Consider the following 16544-nt stretch of genomic DNA (forward strand, 5'->3'; position numbering starts at 1 on the left):
TCAGGAAGGGGAAAAAAGGCGAGAAGAGCGGGGCAGGCGAGAGGAGCGGAGCGGCGGCGGCCGGAGAGGGAGCGGCGGGCGCAGGCGGCGGCGGCGGGCGCGGCGTTGGCGGCGGCCCCGGCGGAGCGAGCGCGGAGCCGGCGAGCCGGGAGCACAGGCGGCCGCGCCGCGTCCTGGCCGGGCCCGGGCCCGCGCGCCCCGCATCGCCCGCAGCCCGGGCATCCGGAGCCCCCGGCCGGGGGGGAGGGGGCCTGCGCGCGCCGGCGGGGCCCCCGGGGTGCGCCCGGCTAGGCCTGGAGCGGGCCGGGGGCGGCGGCGGCAGGAGGAGCCCCCCCTCGGGTCGGGCGCCCGGCTCGGCCGCCGGGGACGCGGGGCGCTCCCGGGGATTTGCAACTCGCCGGATCAAGTGTCGGCCGGCGGGGCCGCCGCTGCCGGGGAAGGTAAGGAGGGCTCGGCCGGGCGCGGGGGGCTGGGGGCGCGGCGGCGGGGCGCAGCGAGGGCGGGAGGGGGCGGGGGAGGGGCGGCCGCCCGGACTTCTAACTTCGCCGTTTGGGGCTTCGCAGCTCCGAGGTTTGCGCTCGGAGCTCGGGAGTTTGGACCCCCCCCCCCCAGCCCCCTGCCTTCTCTGCCGGCGGCAGCCCCGGAATCCGGCAGGTCTCCGGGCGCCCGCATCCGGCGGGTTGAGGAGGGGGCCCCCCTGGCCGCGGGAGAGGCTCCTCGGCGCTGCTCACCTCCCCCCGCGCACACGCAGCCTGGCCAGGCTGGCAGGCAGGGCTGGGGAAGGCACCCCCTCCCCATCACATGCACAGACCCAGGCCAGGCTGGAGAAGGCGTTCCCGGGCTGTCCCCAACACACACAGAGGCTGGCAGGGGTCTTGGAAGCCCAGATGTGACCCCCACAGGCACACACAGACCCAGGTAGGTTGAGGAGAGACACCCCGGTGTGTCCCCCTTCCCTTCGCCGCACTCACAGCCCCCTACAGACATTGTAGGGTCCAGAGGTGTCCTCCCCCCACGCAGAGCCCCTGGGCGGCACGAGCCGCGGCGTCGCCCCCTCTCAGCCCTCACCCATAGACGCGGCAGTGGCTTTGGCGAACCCCCGGAGGTTCTCTTTCCCCGGAATCCACGGAGGGCCACCCTAGCGCCCCCCACCCCCCAACCACCCCCACACACCACACCAGCGACCTGGCTCCTTCCGATCTCCTCTTCTTTCCCACTCGCTCGGACAGGCCGCGCGGATAAGCCGCTCCGAACTTTGGGTCGGCCCTGCGCCCTCTCCGCGCGGAGCAGGGAGGCCAGGCGCCGGGCGCTCCTGGGTCTCCGTCCCCACCAGCCGAGGCCGCCGGCCCTCCGCCGCCGCTGCGCTCTCTGGGAGCCGCGCGTAGCTGCCTCGAGGAATGAGCATCGTCTCCCTCCCGGGGAGGCTGGGGGCCCTGGGCCCTGCCGCGGGCCCTCTCCCCGCCGTGGCCCCCCGGGCAGGGCAGAGCGTGCCTCGGGCCTGCCGGGGAGGGGGTAGCGGCCCGGAGGGCTGGTCGGAGGCTGCGGCTCGGAGCCCCAGTCCCTGCGCCGAGCCTCGGAGGCTCCTGCTGGGTCACTTCCCGGGCGGCTCCGGGGAGTGCCAGCCTGCGGCCAGGCCCCAGCCGCCGGGCACCTTCCCCTTCCCACTTTGATTTGGGGCTTCCAAGTTTCTCGCGGCGCCAGGCCCCAGGCTGGGACATGCGAGCCCTAACCCACCTCTCCTCGGCACCCTTCGGCTCCGCGCTCCCCATCACGTCCCATTCCCCCGGGTCTGGGGCAGGGATTCCTCAGCGGCAACTCGGGAGGAGTTGAAAGGCGTGAAGGCGCGTGGGTGGGCAGGGGGGGCGCACCCCCGCCCCGGAGGAGCCTCCTGGCGTATGTGTTGGGGAGGTGGCTCCGAGGTCTGCGCTCCCACCCCACCCTGGGGACCCAAGGAGACCCTCGGTGCCCTCCCCCACAGACACGAACACACGCCCCCTCGGAGCAGCGGCCGCGCGGGCGGCGGAGCGGGGGAACCGGAGGCTGGGGTCCCCTTTCGTATCCAGGAGGTGGTCGGTCTATGGTGCTTGGGGTCTGGAGACGCGGCCATGGCGTCCTCTCCAACCCTGAAGCCTCCCGCTCCCCGACGACCCCCGCAGCCCAGGAGGCAAACGGGGAGGTCGAGGGTGGGAGCCGCTCCCTCCGCGGCCGCAGGCGACAGAGAAACTCTGCGCCCGGGCGCGGGGTGCCGCGGGGTCCGGCTTCGAGCACCCGGGCAAGGTCAAGCCGCGAAGGAGGGGGCGGGGGCTCCTGGGCGCGCCCGCGCCCCGGCGGAGTCGCAGCCCGGGGAGGGGATGCGGGCCGCCGGCCGAGTCACCCGAGCACCCGCCGCCGCGCCCGGTCCCTGGAGGCGGACGTTGCGCGCATTCGGGGATCCCGGGGCGCCCCGCGCCCAGCCCCGCGCCTGCCTCCCCGGCTCGCTCGCTGCTCCTCGGCGCTGCTCGCCGACTTGTTGCGCCTGGATCTGGGGGGCGGGGGCGGCCCGGGAGCCCCGGAGCCCGGGGCGCCGGGGGCCGAGCCCTAGGCCGGCGGGGATGCGCCCCGGCGGCGCGCGGCTCCGCGGACGGGCACGGCGCGGGGGTCTCGAGCGCGGGGTTCGCCGCATCGGATCGCGGAGAAGGGCGCCTGTCCCCGCCGCGCTCCCGCGCGGGGGCGGAGACAAGGCGATCCGTCGGCCTCGGCCTCTCGCCGCCCCCCGCGGACCCCGGGCCGGCAGGGACCCCGCCACGTCGCCGAGCCCTCCATGTCCCTTCCCTGGTCCGCAGGCTCCGGCCGCCCCCGGGCCTCGGTGGCCGCGTCGGTGCAATGGGAGCGCGGCTCGGGCTGGCGGAGCCCCTCCGGCCCAGGCCCTCGGCGCCCGGGCCGCGACCCAGCGTGCCCAGCCCGCAGCCAGCGGGGTGTGCGGCGTCCGGCCGGGTCCCCGGGCGGCTGGGCGCTGCGGGCGCGGCAGCCAGGCCCGGCCGGAGGCGGCCCCGCAGGCCCCGCGAGCGCCGAACGCGGGCAGCCCCGCGAGGCGCCCTCGCCCCCCCCGCCGCGGCCCGCCCGGCCCGGCCCCGCCTCCCGGAGCGGCCCCGGGGACCCGAGCCCGCCCCCCGGGGACCCCTGGGGCTGGGGCCGGCGGCCGGCGCGGGGCTGCGGTGGCGGCGGCGGAGGGCGGCGCGCTGCCCCCGACGGCCGGGAGAGGGCGCCCGCGCCCCCGCCGCTGCCCGCCCCTTCCGTCTCCCCGCGCCCGCCCGCGCCCGCCCCATCCTGGGCAGCCCCGGCCGCCCCGCCCCCCGCCGGCCCGTGCCCCGGGGCGCCTGCCCGGCCGAGCGGGCGTGTGTGTGCGCGTGTGGCACGCACGCCGGCCGCGGGGGTGTGCAGGCGTGCGGATGGCCGCGGGGGGCGCGGGGGGAGCGGCCCAAGGCCTTGGCCGGGCCCGGGCCCGCTGACCCGTGGACCCCGCGCCCCCCCCTCCGCGGTTGTCCGGCCTCGAGCCCCTCCCGCCCCGCCGCTGCGCCGGAGGGCTCGGCCGCGCACCTGCACCGACGCGGAGGTGCCCAGCTGCCCACTGGCCCCGGGGGTGCAGGGGGTGCGGTGAGGGCCGCGGGGGGCATGGCCGCACCCCCACCCCCCAGAGTGAAGGCGGTGGGAAGAGGGGACACAGAGGCTCTGAGTCAGCTGCGGGGGTGGAGGACAGAGGGCCTCGGGGGGCCCAGCTGCGGGGCTCCCACAGAGCTTCCTAGGACCCACGAAGGGGCGCGTGGGTAATCCCGAAGGGGAGGGAACAGCCATGCAAAGGCCCTGTGGCAGGCCTTTGGAACCGGTCAAAGGAGGATAAATTGCAGGCAGGGGCTTCAGGGGGCGTGGGACCCGACCTCAGCCCTGGAGGCTTTGGGCTGCTTCCTGGGAGCTGGGGGGGAATGAGGGGATCCTGAACCGGGCGGTGATTTGGCCTCAAGGACTTGCCAAAGCGGTGGGGGGTGCCCTGTGGGCAGCAGGGTCACAGGAGGCAGAGCACACACCTAGTGACAGGGCTGCGGTGCCCACACCTGCCCTGCAGACCACATTCACCCCGACCCACCCATGACGCCCCACGCCGCCAGCAGCAGGAGCAGCCCCACAATGCAGTGCAGGTTCCATAAAGGAGCAGGGACCACCGCTGCCAGCATCTGGGCCCCACCGTGTGTGTGCACATCCCAGGGTGAGCTCTGCTCGGCTGCAGGGCTGAGGGGGGCAGATCACGAGCCTCCCCCCCCCCCCCCCCCCCCCCCGGGCAGCCCCAGGACCTGCAGGTGCAGCTGGGCTCAGATCTCCCGCTGTTCCCACTCTGGACCCCACGCGGCCTCCCCCCACACCGGGCCTCGGCTGGGGCACAGCCCGCGGCTCACAGACAAAGCACCAGGCCCGGGAGGGGGGAGCCTGTGTCTGCCCCGCCCTCACCTCCCCTGCCCCCCTCCTCTTCACGTGAACCCGTCCCTATTAACCAAGGAGGAAGTGCCAGGGGCTGGGGCCCAAGGGAGTCCACCCCACTCCCAAACCCCAGGTCCTCCTGCCCCTGTGACCCTGTGACCCTGCCCATGACTCCCTGACTTTCCAGAATGCTCCGTGCCTCCAAAAGACAACCGCGCCTGTGTGCTGTAAAGGGTTCAGGCAAGTGGAAGGGTTCAGTGTACCCAGTGGGCACCCGGCTCACCCCCACCCCACACTGTCACCTTGGGCACCTCTGGTGAGTGTGCTGGTCCCCCCGCCTGTCTTCCTGCCCGTGCACTTCTGAGGCCCCAGCACCACCAGAAGCCACAGGGCCTCCAGGGCCGGCGCCAGGGTTGGGCCCCAGCCCGGGCAGCCCTGGGAGGCTGGCTGCCAGTTTTGGGGTGCAGACTCTTGGCTGAGACGTGAGCCAAGGGTCCCTGAGGAGGAGACGTTGAGGACTGGCCGGCAGAGGCCTTGGAGCCCTGGAGGGCTCCCCGGGGGTGGCCTGGCCTCGTCACGGACCCCCACCTGGATGGGGGGAGGAGGGAGCACCCACACCCTGAAGGCTGTGCTCCCCGCAGCCCCCGTTAAGCCCTGAGCCTGCAGGGGAGCGATGGCCCTGACCTCCCTCCTGCTTGCCAAGGTGACTTTGGAGCAGCCGCTTCTCCAAGGCTCCGTGACTCAGGGCCGGGAGCCCCGCCGCCCCACGCCCCAGAGTGCCCAGAGCTTTGAGGGGCACTCAGTGGTTGGGGCTGTCGAGGGCAGGGCTCGGGAGGACCTGAGCCGGCTGGGGTGACATCCAGGCCCTGGGGGACGCAAGACGGGCAAGGGAATCAGCCGGCCGGAAAGCGTGCCCTCTGCTGCCCGCTGCCCCTGCTCCCAGCCGGGCCTGGACGAGCCCGACCTCGCAGGTGGTGCCTCCGGGAGCCTTCCTCTCCCAGAACAGGCGCACTCGCACACCCGCCCCTGTGCACACCCGCCCCTGTGCACGCACACACCGGCACACTTGTATGCTGGCGACACACTCGTCCTGCAAGTGCATGCACTCCCTCACCACACACGCTTGTCCTGGACACACGCTCCCTCACACTGCGGCACACATGCGTGCACGCAGGTCTCACACCCACACACGCTGCCCAGCACCCCGCTTGTCCATCCGTGGGCCCCCGGTCCCGCTCTGGGGTGCCAGGTCAGCGTGTTCCTGTCTCCATCCGGAGCTGGGGGGCAAGGGTGGCGGTTGTGGCCTTGAGCCCCACCCCGCTCTGTCTGTCTGTCCTCAGAGGGCAGAGGTCACCGCTGGGGTGGCGGTCGGGACCCCTGCTGCAGCCTCCATCTGGGGGAACTTTTGCGCCTCCAAGCACAGGGACGCCTGCCCTGCACCTCCCAGGGGGGTCAGCCTTGCTGCACCCAGGGGGTCTGCTGGGGGAGGCCAGGGGCTTTGGGAGCCAGAGGGCCTGGGGTCCGTGAAGCAGTTCCAGGCTAAGTGCCCGTCTCTACTCATCCCTTCCACGAGCTGTCTGGAGCCCTCCATCGCCCCCCAGCCAGGCCCACCCGGGGTGCCCCCAGGGCCTCAGCACATTCCACCCGGGGCAGCCCCCGGACCCCTTCCTGACCACCTCTTCCCAGCTTTCTGCTGCCCCCGGCCCTCCCCATGCGACCTTGGGCAGGTGACCTTGGATAAGCCCATCCTTCCAGGAACCCCGGGAGCACAGATCCTGGTGTGGGGTGTGAGCCTCCGTCTGTCTCGGGGTACAGGGGCTCACTCTGGGCACAGAGCAGGCGGACACAGACAGGAGAGAGCACAGCGATGCAGGTCACACTCAGAATCACAGCAACCCCCTCCTCATGAGAGCCCCCACCCCCCTGGGGAGCCTCTCGCCCCTGGGACAGATGCTGTCCTCATCCCCACTTAGGCTTCCCTCCAGGAGAGCCTGTCTGCGTGCACGTGTTTGCATTCATGGTGCATGCTGGTCCCGGGTGTGCATGCACGTACAAGTGCATGCATGTGCATGTGTGCATGGGCACTGGGCGCGTGCATGCGTGGGGGGGCAGGACACATCCGCTTCCGGGAGAGCCCAGCAGGCTCAGATACGGCTTCCTGGGGCAGGCCCCTTCCCCGTGCCCCAAAGGACGCGTGGGTGTCCCCAGGAAGGGCACGAGGCACGGGCAGCGAGGCAGCGGGGGGCCGAATGGCAGCACAGCCAGGAGCCTGGGTGCTCCGAGTGTCCTCGAGGCCTGCAGGTGGTTGGGGCGATGGGATTCGGGGCAAGAGGAGGTGTGGCGAGGCCCGTCCGAGAGCCAGCCGCTGGCTCTGGGCCCAGGGACCTGGGGCGGTGGGGTGGGATGTGGGGTGATAGCTCTGAGTCCCCCTGCCCTCCTCAGGGGGCGCAGGTCGGGGTCGGTGTGGGGTGTCCTGGAGCAGAGCCAGCACAGGATGTGCCCCTCCCAGCAGTGGACCTTCGGGTGGGGGGGGCTTCCTCGCTTCCTCTCTTGCGCAGTTGCCCCCACGACCCCTGTGCCCAGGTGGGCGGACAAGGGAAGGAGGATTGCAGGGGTGCGGCAGGCAAGAGTGATTGCGGGCCTCTCGGGGCCTGGGCCTGGGAGCTTCTCGGGGCAGCCTGGGGATACCCCGCAGGTCGGTGGGCTGCTTCGCCGGGAACTGGTTCGCACAGGCTGGGAGGAGCAGGTGGCGGCTGTGGCGTGGGGGCTAAGTTCTCACGCCCGACCTGCTTCCGTGCTCACGCGGGGAGGCCTGCCTGGGCCCTCCTGGCCCCTCCTGGGCCTGGGCTGTCCTGCACCCACGGCAGCGCCCCCACCCGCCCCGCCGGCGCGGCCGCTGCCACCCCGAGACCCGGCTGCCTGACCGGCCGCGGCCCAGGAGGGCTGGGGGGCCTGGCGGCGCGGGTGGAGGCGGCTGCGCGTCCCCGGACGGCCTCTCGGGCCCGCTCTCCCGGCCTGCCCGCCAGCCAGCCCCTGGGCTATCCTCAGTGCTGAGGGGTGTCCACCCCGCCCCTCCCCCAGTGCAGCCTCTTCCCAGGACACACAGGCAGGCACTGTTCAGGGGGCCGGCCAGGACAACAGAGTGCCTTTTGTGGCTGGCATCTGGGGACGCCATTGGCGGCCTGGGGTGGGTGGGGAGGGATTCGGAGGCCGGGCCTGAGGTGGGCCTGGGGGGAGGGTGCCCAGCCTGGGGAGGATGGTCGCATGGACCCAAGGGAGGCTGGAGGACCATGGAGCCTGAGGGGGCAGCGTCCAGCCCAGGCCCTCGCACGGTGGGGAAACCGAGGCACCCGGGTCTTCTGCCGTTGGGGCAGGGGCCCAGGTGGCCTGCACGTGCGTGGCTACACCTGGGACGGTGTGGAGGGCGGGCACAGTGCCCGGCGGCTGACGGTGGCCCTATGAGCCTCGGGGTGGGCCTGATTCTGCTCCCCCCTCACTGCCCGCCCTGGCTCCCACCTTGGGCCCGTCCCGGCCTGTGGTCACTGCTCCAGCCTGGGGACACCGTCCTTCTCCCCCGGCCTCCCAGCGTCCTGTCCCCGCCCAGCATGGCCGGTTCCCTGGGTGTCACGGCCTCCTGCCCGGGGCCTCTACCCTGTGACCTGGCTCGGCACTCCCTTGCCCTCGCCCTGAGGCCACCCCGCAGGCTGTGGGAGGCTTGGCAGCAGGTGCAGGCCGAAGCTGGCCGGAAGGGGGCAGGGGCTGGACCTGGGGAGGAAGTCCCGGCAGCCAAGGCAGTCGGGCCCTATGAAGCTGATGGGGAGAGGTGGGGACCGAAGAGGCTCAGGGCTGCTGACTGCCACCGTCCTCGGGAGCCTGAGACGGGCAGCGGGCACCAAAAGCGCCAGTGACCCAGCCTCTGGGGAGCCAAAGACCAGACGGGTGGCCCGTGGGGGCAGCTGCCCTGCGAGCGCGCGTGCCAAGGTGCACCCGTGGCCACACAGGGCCGAGCACCCGGGGCAGACCAGAGCCTCCTCGGGTGCCTCGCCATGGGCAGCAGGCTCGGAGAGCTCCGACACCCAGGGGACATCCCGGGACAGGATGTGGCCGAGGGCAGGGCCCTGAGCCCGCCCCGGGCGCCACAGGGCAGGTGCTGCGGGAGCCGGGCTATCCCCCGCCGTGAGACCTTGCACACGCACGCTACATGTGTGCATGGGTGCACAGGCACAGGTATACACGTACACACACGAATCCACAGACCCATGTGCTCACGTGCACTGACACACCTGTGCTCTCACGCATGTGTACACGTGTGCACACATGCTGGCACACAGGCGTATACTGATGCATAGGCACACATTCACACACGCCCATATGCATGTGCAAGCCTGCCCCCCCTCTCGGTGAGGCCCCCGCCGCCCATCGCTTGCTTGTCCACCCCGGAAGCCCGCCCGTGTCTGACGCTGCCCCCCCAGCCCAGATCCCGTGCAGGCCACCTCCTCGCTCTCCTTGCCCGCACTGCCCCCGGTGGTCACAGGGACCCCAGAATGACGCCCGCATCAGGCCCTGTCCCCATTCATCCTAGGACCCCCCCCAGACTCTGTGCCCCCCCAGGACCCCCCCCCCCGAGTGCCAGGTGGGTCAGGACCACCCCCGTACGCCCCACCCTGTCTCCGCACCAATTGCCCTGGCCTGGGACAGACTCGACTCGCTGTCCCCTGTGGCCATATGCCCCCGGCCTGCCCGGCTCTGCCTGCTGGGGCTGCCCCAGTGCAAGAGGGCTCGCGGGGCCAGGTATCCAAGCTCTCGTTAGAGGACAGCAGGTGGGCAGTTCCTGGGGATGAAGGGAGGCCGGGGAGGTAGAGGGTGGGTGGTCAGTGGCGGGTGCAGGCGCAGGAGCCGCCCACAGTGACAGTCTGCCCTGGACGCAGCCAGAGGAAGCCAGGCCGGCCGGGGCTGCGCTGCTCAGACTCGCAGCTGAGACAGCCTTCTGGGCAGCAGAGCCTTGCCCAATGCCCAGCGCGTGGAGCAGCTTGAGTCAGAGATGTTCCAGAGGGCGCCAGGGTGCTGGGAGGTGAGGCCCCACTTCCCCACTTCCCTCCTGACCCTGGCTCCCGGGTGGCCCTTGCGGTGAACCCAGAGCTCCGAGGTGCACTGCTGGAGATCCCTGTCATCAGGCCCCAGGAGTCTGGGAAGGCTCAGCCCAGAACGGCTGCCCCAGGGGGCTCTCAGCTCTATTGCACCCTCACCCCTGCACGCCCCCCGCAGTGTCCAGGCCAGACACCCCTGCCCCCCACGTCCTGCAGCCAGACGGCCCCTGGGGCTCCTCTCCTATCTCCCCAGCACTCTCCGCCACCCCCGCCGGCCCCAGCATGCCTCCCTTACCTTCCCCGGGGCCCCCTCCCCGCTGCGGACTGCAGGGCAGCCCTTCTAGGGGCACTTCTGATTGGGGTGCTGCCCAGCTTCTCACCCTCCCTGCCACCTCTTTCCTGATGTGCAGGACCCCGTAGGTGGGCCTCACCCCGACAGGTGCTCCAAGAGTGGGGTGAGCCAGGGACAACAAGGGCTGGTGGTGGGGATGCCAAGAGGACCTTAGCGTGGCCTGGCTCCTGCGGGCTCTGGGACAGGCATCAGGTTAGGTCGGGTTCCACCTGCCTGGGGCGGGGCTGGGCCATGCGGAGGGCAGCAGCTCCGCCTGCCAGACTGGGGCTTGGATCCTGGCTCGGGCACCAGGCCCTACAAACCCCCATAAGGCGCACGGCTCCTCTGTGGCCCCACATATGCCACATCTGCAAAATGGAACCATCACAAGGACCCCTGCACTTGCGGCTGGCGCGGGACAGAGCTCCACAGAATGTCCCCGCCAAGCCAGGCCCGCCGAATCCTTGGGGTGTGGGGCGCAGAGGCTGTGCTCTCGTCCCTAGCACTGCATGGCTGGGCATCTCTTCTTCCACGTGGGAAGGTGGAGGCCCTAGAGGACCCTGTGCCTAGCACGTGCCACCTCCTGCACCTGCTCCTGGCCCTCCAGACCCGCCCCCCTCCGTGGAAGGCTATGGGATGGGCTGCCAGGGGCTGGGGCGAGGAGGGTCATTTCACGGGGGTCAGTGATGGGGCACGGCCAGGTGGGCAGACATGGGTGGGGCTCAGTGGACCCTCGGCTGGGTCAGTTTCTGCTGGGCTCGGCCAACACCCTCTGGGACTGGCCATCTTCCAGGGATGGCCACAAGAGCTCTCGGCCTGGGCCGCAGGGGGCCCCAGGGGCCCCGGGGGCTGAGGCTCAGGTGAGGTTGTTTGGGGACACGCTGCCATCTCTCTGCAGCAAGACCTCAGGGGACCTCCCAAGTCTGGGGTTGGCTGTAGGACCCTGGCCGTGGCCTCTCCGGCCCCATAATGTGGGGGCAGGTGGTCAGGGCAGGCGGGCTCTGCTACACCCACATCCAGGGTTGGCCCCGTGTGGTCCAGAGGCGAGGGGGGACCAGGGGCTTCCCAGAGGTAAGGGCCCAGTGCATCACCCAGCTCTGCCCAGAGGGGCCGGAATAAGACGCCTGCAATTCTTCTCTCAGGGTGCCTCTTTCTGCCGCTGAAGGGCCCCCAGAGGACCGGGCTTGGCCCAGCTACCTGGGGAGCCAGAGCCCCCTCCCACCTCCTCCCCTGCAGAGTCTCCTCCTGCCTGAACCCCCAGGTGTAGCTCTTACCCTCTTGCTGAGAGAGTGGGGCTTCACCCTCCATTTCACAGATGGGGAAGTGAGGCCGGCCAGTGAGGGACTTGCCGAGGCCACGGGGCCAGGAGGGGGCAGCCCGCGTCCAGGCCGCCCCAGCCTGGAGTGCTCAGAGCCCAAGGCCGTCTGCGCCCGACGCCCCGCTCCGCTGACAGCCCGTGCAGGGAGGACGCCGGCCAGCTGGGCCTGGGCAGCAGGAAGCAGTGGGTCCCCGTGGGCAGGCGGCCGGCGTGGGCAAGGTCAGCAGAGGGCAGACCAGGCCGCCTGGGGCCCGGCTGCGGCTCTTCCTCAGCCACAGCTCAGCTGCGGCGTGGGCAGACAGCTGGCCCAGCCAGGGCCTTGGGGAAGCTGAGGCCTGGGCCAGGAGGAACTTGCCAGGGTCCACGTGGTGACCAGTCCAGGAGGGGCGCCACCCAGGGTGGCTCCACGTGGTGCCCCTGCAAGTGGGCGGGGACTGCCTTCCGTTCCCCCAGCGCCAGGCCAGCACCCTCTCCCAGGGCAGGGAGGGGATCCCGGGCCACTGAGGCACAAGGTCCCAGGGTGGGTTCTCCTACCCCTCACTGTCACTTCTGCAAGTCACTTAGCCTTGGTCTCCCCATCATGTAGTCGGGCGGTCACAGAGCCGGCCTGGCAGAGAAGGGGTGAGGCAAGGGTGTTGGCTGAAGCCTGGACGTATGTGGCCTGGGTGACTCGGTCCCCAGCCCTCCCTGCCCGGAGCTGCAGGGCCCCGGGGCCAGTGGGCCCCAGGGCAGGAAGAAGGGAGGGAGGCCCTGAGACGCGGCCGTGACCCGTACACAGTGTCACAGCCGCGGCCACGGCCCGAGCTGCTCCTGCAGTGAGGAGGCACCGGGGAGGGCTGGGCGCTCCTGCCCCCAGGGGACGGACACAGTGACCTCTCCCCTCCGTGCCCCCCCTTCCCTTCCCCTGTGGATGCTTCCCTGGAAGACTGGGGATGAGGAGGAGGAGGAAGGGCAGAGAGGATGAAGGCCCATGAGGGAGATGGCCCAGGAGAGAGCCAGGGCCACTGAAGAGCCAGAGGGAGCCACAGGGGCCCCACGGGCAAACGGCAGCTGTACAGGAACAGGCAGGCCCAGAGCCGCGGGAGCCACGCCAGGCTGCTCAGCCCGATGGGTCCAGAGCAGGTCCCCACAGCTCTGGCCCTTGGGCCGGTGCTGCCCACCACTCCCTGCTCAGGCCTGGCCGGAGGAGGAGGGCCCCCGCCCCTGCCCCTGCCCCTGCTCCTGCAGGTGGACACACCGGCGGGGGGCAGACAGGTGGACGGAGCAGGTGCCTGGGAGCGACGCCAGGGCCCATGCCCCCCCGAAGCCCAGGGTGGGCAGTGGGCAGCCCCCAGCGGGCCCCGCGTCCCGGTCTCCCAGGGGCTCACACCGCCCCCCTCTGCTCTTCTTGCAGCTGCTGCTGGAGGCCGCAGGCCGGCGTCGGGACCCTGCACGTTAGGAGCCACAGCCGCCCTCGAGGTCGAAGTTTTGCCCTCCTCCTGCCCCCGCTCGGAGCCCCCGCCCCCGGCTCCTGCCCCCCGCCCGGCCCTGCCGTCGCCGGACCCTGGCATGTCAAGGCCTGGCCCGCGCCTGCCTGCCCAGCCCGCGGAACCCCGGCGGCCCCGCGAGCTAGGATGAGGGGCCAGGCCGCCGCCCCGGGCCCCCTCCGGATCCTCTGCCCGCTGCTGCTGCTGCTGCTGCTGGGGCGCCGGGCGCGGGCGGCCGTGGGGGCGGACGCGGGGCCCGGGGCCGAGCAGTGTGCCACGCTGGTGCAGGGCAAGTTCTTCGGCTACTTCTCTGCCGCCGCCGTGTTCCCCGCCAACGCCTCCCGCTGCTCCTGGACCCTGCGCAACCCCGACCCCCGGCGCTACACGCTCTACATGAAAGTGGCCAAGGCGCCCGCACCTTGCGGCGGCCCCGGCCGCGTCCGCACCTACCAGTTCGACTCCTTCCTGGAGTCCACGCGCACCTACCTGGGCGTGGAAAGCTTCGATGAGGTGCTGCAGCTCTGTGACCCCTCAGCGCCCCTGGCCTTCCTGCAGGCCGGCAAGCAGTTCCTGCAGATGCTGCGCCAGCAGCCGCCCCCCGACCGAGGCGCCCGGCTGCAGGGGGGGTCCCCGGGCCCCAGCGACGACTTCTCCGTGGAGTACCTGGTCGTGGGCAACCGCAACCCCAGCCGGGCCGCCTGCCAGATGCTGTGCCGCTGGCTGGACGCCTGTCTGGCGGGCAGCCGCAGCTCACACCCCTGCGGCATCATGCAGACCCCCTGTGCCTGCCTGGGCGGGGACACTGGCGACCCCACCTCTGGCTCCCTGGCCCCCCGAGGGGACGTCTGCCTGAGGGACGGCGTGGCTGGTGGCCCCGAGAACTGCCTCACCAGCCTGACCCAGGACCGGGGCGGGGATGGCGCAGCAGGTGAGTGACCGCTGGGAGAGGACCCCTGGCTGGCTCTTGGGGCGGAGGGCGGGTGGCAGGGGTCATCTCTGCGGGGCTGGTCGGTCACCTGCCCCCGGGGAAGCCAAATGCACAGATAAGGTTGCTGTGAGCAGGTGCGCTGAGGCCCCAGGGCCATGTGCCTGGTGCCCGGGAGCGAAGGAATGGACGATGGACTTCTCCCAGGACCACCGAGTCTTAATTCCCGGCTGGGGAATTCCCTCCATCTTTCAGGCAGACGTGCTAGGGGGCAGCGGGCTGCCGTGGGCCGTGGCGGGGTGTGCGGGCCTCTGGGACGCAGAGGAGAAGCGAGCCCGAGCCCGCAGTTTGGAGATGTGGTCGGAGCGGGAATTTGGGGGCTGCGTGTGGTTCGGCCGCAGCAATCGCGTGTCCGGCAGCTGGTCACCGAGCGCCTGCGAGGTGTTCTGGGCACTGGGGACGCTCAATGAAAGGCAGCGCCAGAGCCCCATGTCCCAGGCTGCCTTCTGGGGGGGAGAGGAAGGTGCTGAGAGCGGGACGGAGGGCACCTCGGGAAACAACGCAGGGCAAGGTCCCCGGTGGGCTCGGCTGCTGTTTCACCTGGAGGTCGGGGGTCACCTGGACCAGGGGGCCGTGTGCACGATTCTGGGAGGGGTGCAGGGAGCCCCAAGGGCGTCAAGGGCGTTGCCGGCCTGGGCAACGGCAGGGCAGAGGCCAGAGGTGGACATGTGCCGGGTGTCCCAGTCGAGGGGCTGGGGGTCTTGTGTGGTCGGTTGTCTGCCTTCGGGGCACTTTGGCTTCTTCTTGGGGAGCGGGGAGCCCGTGCAGGAGAACACGGCTGGGGGGACGGGGCATCAGCAGGGCTCGGTGGGCTTGGGGTGGAGGCACCCTGGGGTTTCATGGGAGAATTGGGAGGCTGGAGCTGGGCCGGAGCCGGGGGTGGGGGGCGGTGCAGCCGGGCTCGGCTCTTCTCCGACCGTTGAGCGATGTGCAAGGCCGGCAGGGAGTACAGGCGCCGGGCATCCTGGGGCCGGGCCTGGTTGCCCACCTGTGGGGCCAGGTGACATTGTCCAGGGCTCTCAGCCAATGAGGTCAATGGACTGCTCAGAACAAAGTCTTTAAAGGCAGAAAAGAAGCCCCAAGGGGTTAGAGAGGAAGCCAGCTGGACACGCCGCAGTCATGGGCCTGGGCTGTAGGTCCCGGAGCCTCCGGGAAGCTGTGCGTGTGGCTGGAGAGGAGCAGGGGAAAGGGGGGGCAAGTGGGAGACCCGCAGAAGTACCCGGGGGACATTGGAGGTCCCGGTGTCCCCCTGGCTGCTAGGTACGGGGCTGGGAGTGCTGACCTTTGGGCTGGGCAAGATGCAGGTCACCGTGACCTTGGCTGGGCAGCTTCCCAGGCGTGCAGGATGGAAGTGGTCCCAGGGGACGAGGAGGAGCCGAGCGCGGGGCAGTGGCTGGTGTGGGAGGTCAGGTAGGAGGACGGAGCAGGGCGGGTGGCCCTGGCGTGGCCCTTTAGTCTTGCTCTGTCACTCCCCAGAGGTCATTCACCCCTGGGCCCTGGTTTCTTTGTCTGCGATGAGGGACGTCGAGTGAGGGACATCGGGTACGAGGCCCCAGGTCCCGTGCGAGCTGCTCCGTACTGCATCCTGGGCCTCTAAGCAGAGGAGTGATTGACAGGCGCTGAGGGTCCCTGGGCTGTCAATGCAGAAGGGCACGGGGGCTCAGAGGGGACCTGGGGACGGGACAGCGGCCAGGAGGGAGCTGAAGCTGGCCGGGCGAGCGGGAGGAGGAGGGCCGGGGGGCATGCGGGACACGGGGGAGGAGCTGGCTAGGCCACCCCCAATTCTAGCCAGGAGCCGGGAGGAAGATCCAGAGGTCAGAGTGGGGCTTCAGTGTGGGATGCCCAGGGGTCCCCCAGGTGGACCATCCTTGGAGCGGAGCGCTCTGGGTCTGCAGCAGCAGGACAGGACCAGGTCAGCCTGACCTGCCCTCGCGGGGAGCCCTGGCCCAGTCCCAGCCGCTCCGTCGGCCCCTCGGGCCCTTATCTTTAAAAGGGAAAGAGCAAGAACAATCTTTCCTTGATTGCGTGAGGGATAAAGACCACGTGGAAGTGATTCTAAGCAAAAACAACGGCAGCGATGACATCGCACAGCCTGTGTTGGTGGTCAGGTGGGAGCCAGCGGGCCGGGCGGGGAGGCGGCGGCAGGACGGGGGCACCCGGCACGGGGCTGGGCCTGCAGGGCTCCTCGCACGGGGATCCCAACGCAGGGCCTGTTGGCGGTGGTGCTCAGAAGGGGACGGGAAGGGGTGTGTGAGTGCACTTGCGTTCACCCACGTGTGTGCACGTGTGCAAGTACGTGTGCCCTGTGCAGTGCGTGGGTGAGGGCCTGTGTCATGTGCATGCTGCATATTTGTGCATCCCTGGATACCGGTGTGTGCACACAGGTGAATTCGTGTCTGTGTGCTTGCGTGTGCCTCGCATCGGTGCGTGCTTGCGTGTGCATGGCGTGTACATGCGTGCAAGGCCGTTCAGGATATTGCGTGGCATGTGCGTGCAGGATATTGAGCCTGCACATGTGCGTGTGCGTGCAGGTTACATACGCATGCACAGTTGGTGTGTGCATGTGCACGTGTGCAGTACAGTGTGTGTACAGTGTGCTGGAGCGTGAGCGTGTGCAGGCGAGCACCCGTGGCACGTACACATGTTCAGGCGTGCGTGTTCTGACCAGGGCTCTGGGCAGGGCCAACTTCAGCGCCTCAGGCACAATGCAGCAGCAACGGGGCCCGTGGCCGGGGCTGGCGGTCGGTGGGAGGACAGTTGTGGGGTGTATGGGCTGGGCCTGGCTGCCGTGCAGAGGGGGTCACCTGCCCTGGGCAAGGCCGGCCAGCCCGCGGTCACCCGGCCCAGACGCAGCCCACAGCTCAGTTCACGTCCCTGCACCCAGAAGGCCCGGATGCTTCTGGGACCT

General features: G+C 70.9%; 1 protein-coding gene across 6 annotated transcripts in view; it reads left to right on the top strand.

Annotated features, from left to right (window-relative positions):
• The first annotated feature begins 297 nt into the window (after nt 1–297).
• The window catches only part of ADGRB1 (adhesion G protein-coupled receptor B1), a 74228-nt gene continuing 57981 nt past the window's right edge, over nt 298–16544 (top strand). For 4 of the 6 annotated variants that reach the window (XM_072774708.1, XM_072774709.1, XM_072774710.1 and 1 more), the window contains exons 1-2: nt 299–440; nt 12579–13579. In XM_072774708.1, the coding sequence (XP_072630809.1) occupies nt 12799–13579 (781 nt within the window). In that variant the 5' untranslated portion in view covers nt 299–440; nt 12579–12798. Of the gene's footprint in view, nt 441–12578; nt 13580–16544 lie in introns of all 6 variants that reach the window. The other 2 variants (XM_072774712.1, XM_072774711.1) reach the window with 2 other exon arrangements.

This window comes from Canis lupus, chromosome 14 (assembly GCF_048164855.1).
Source record: "Canis lupus baileyi chromosome 14, mCanLup2.hap1, whole genome shotgun sequence".
In the NCBI taxonomy this organism is placed as follows: Eukaryota; Metazoa; Chordata; class Mammalia; order Carnivora; family Canidae; genus Canis; species Canis lupus.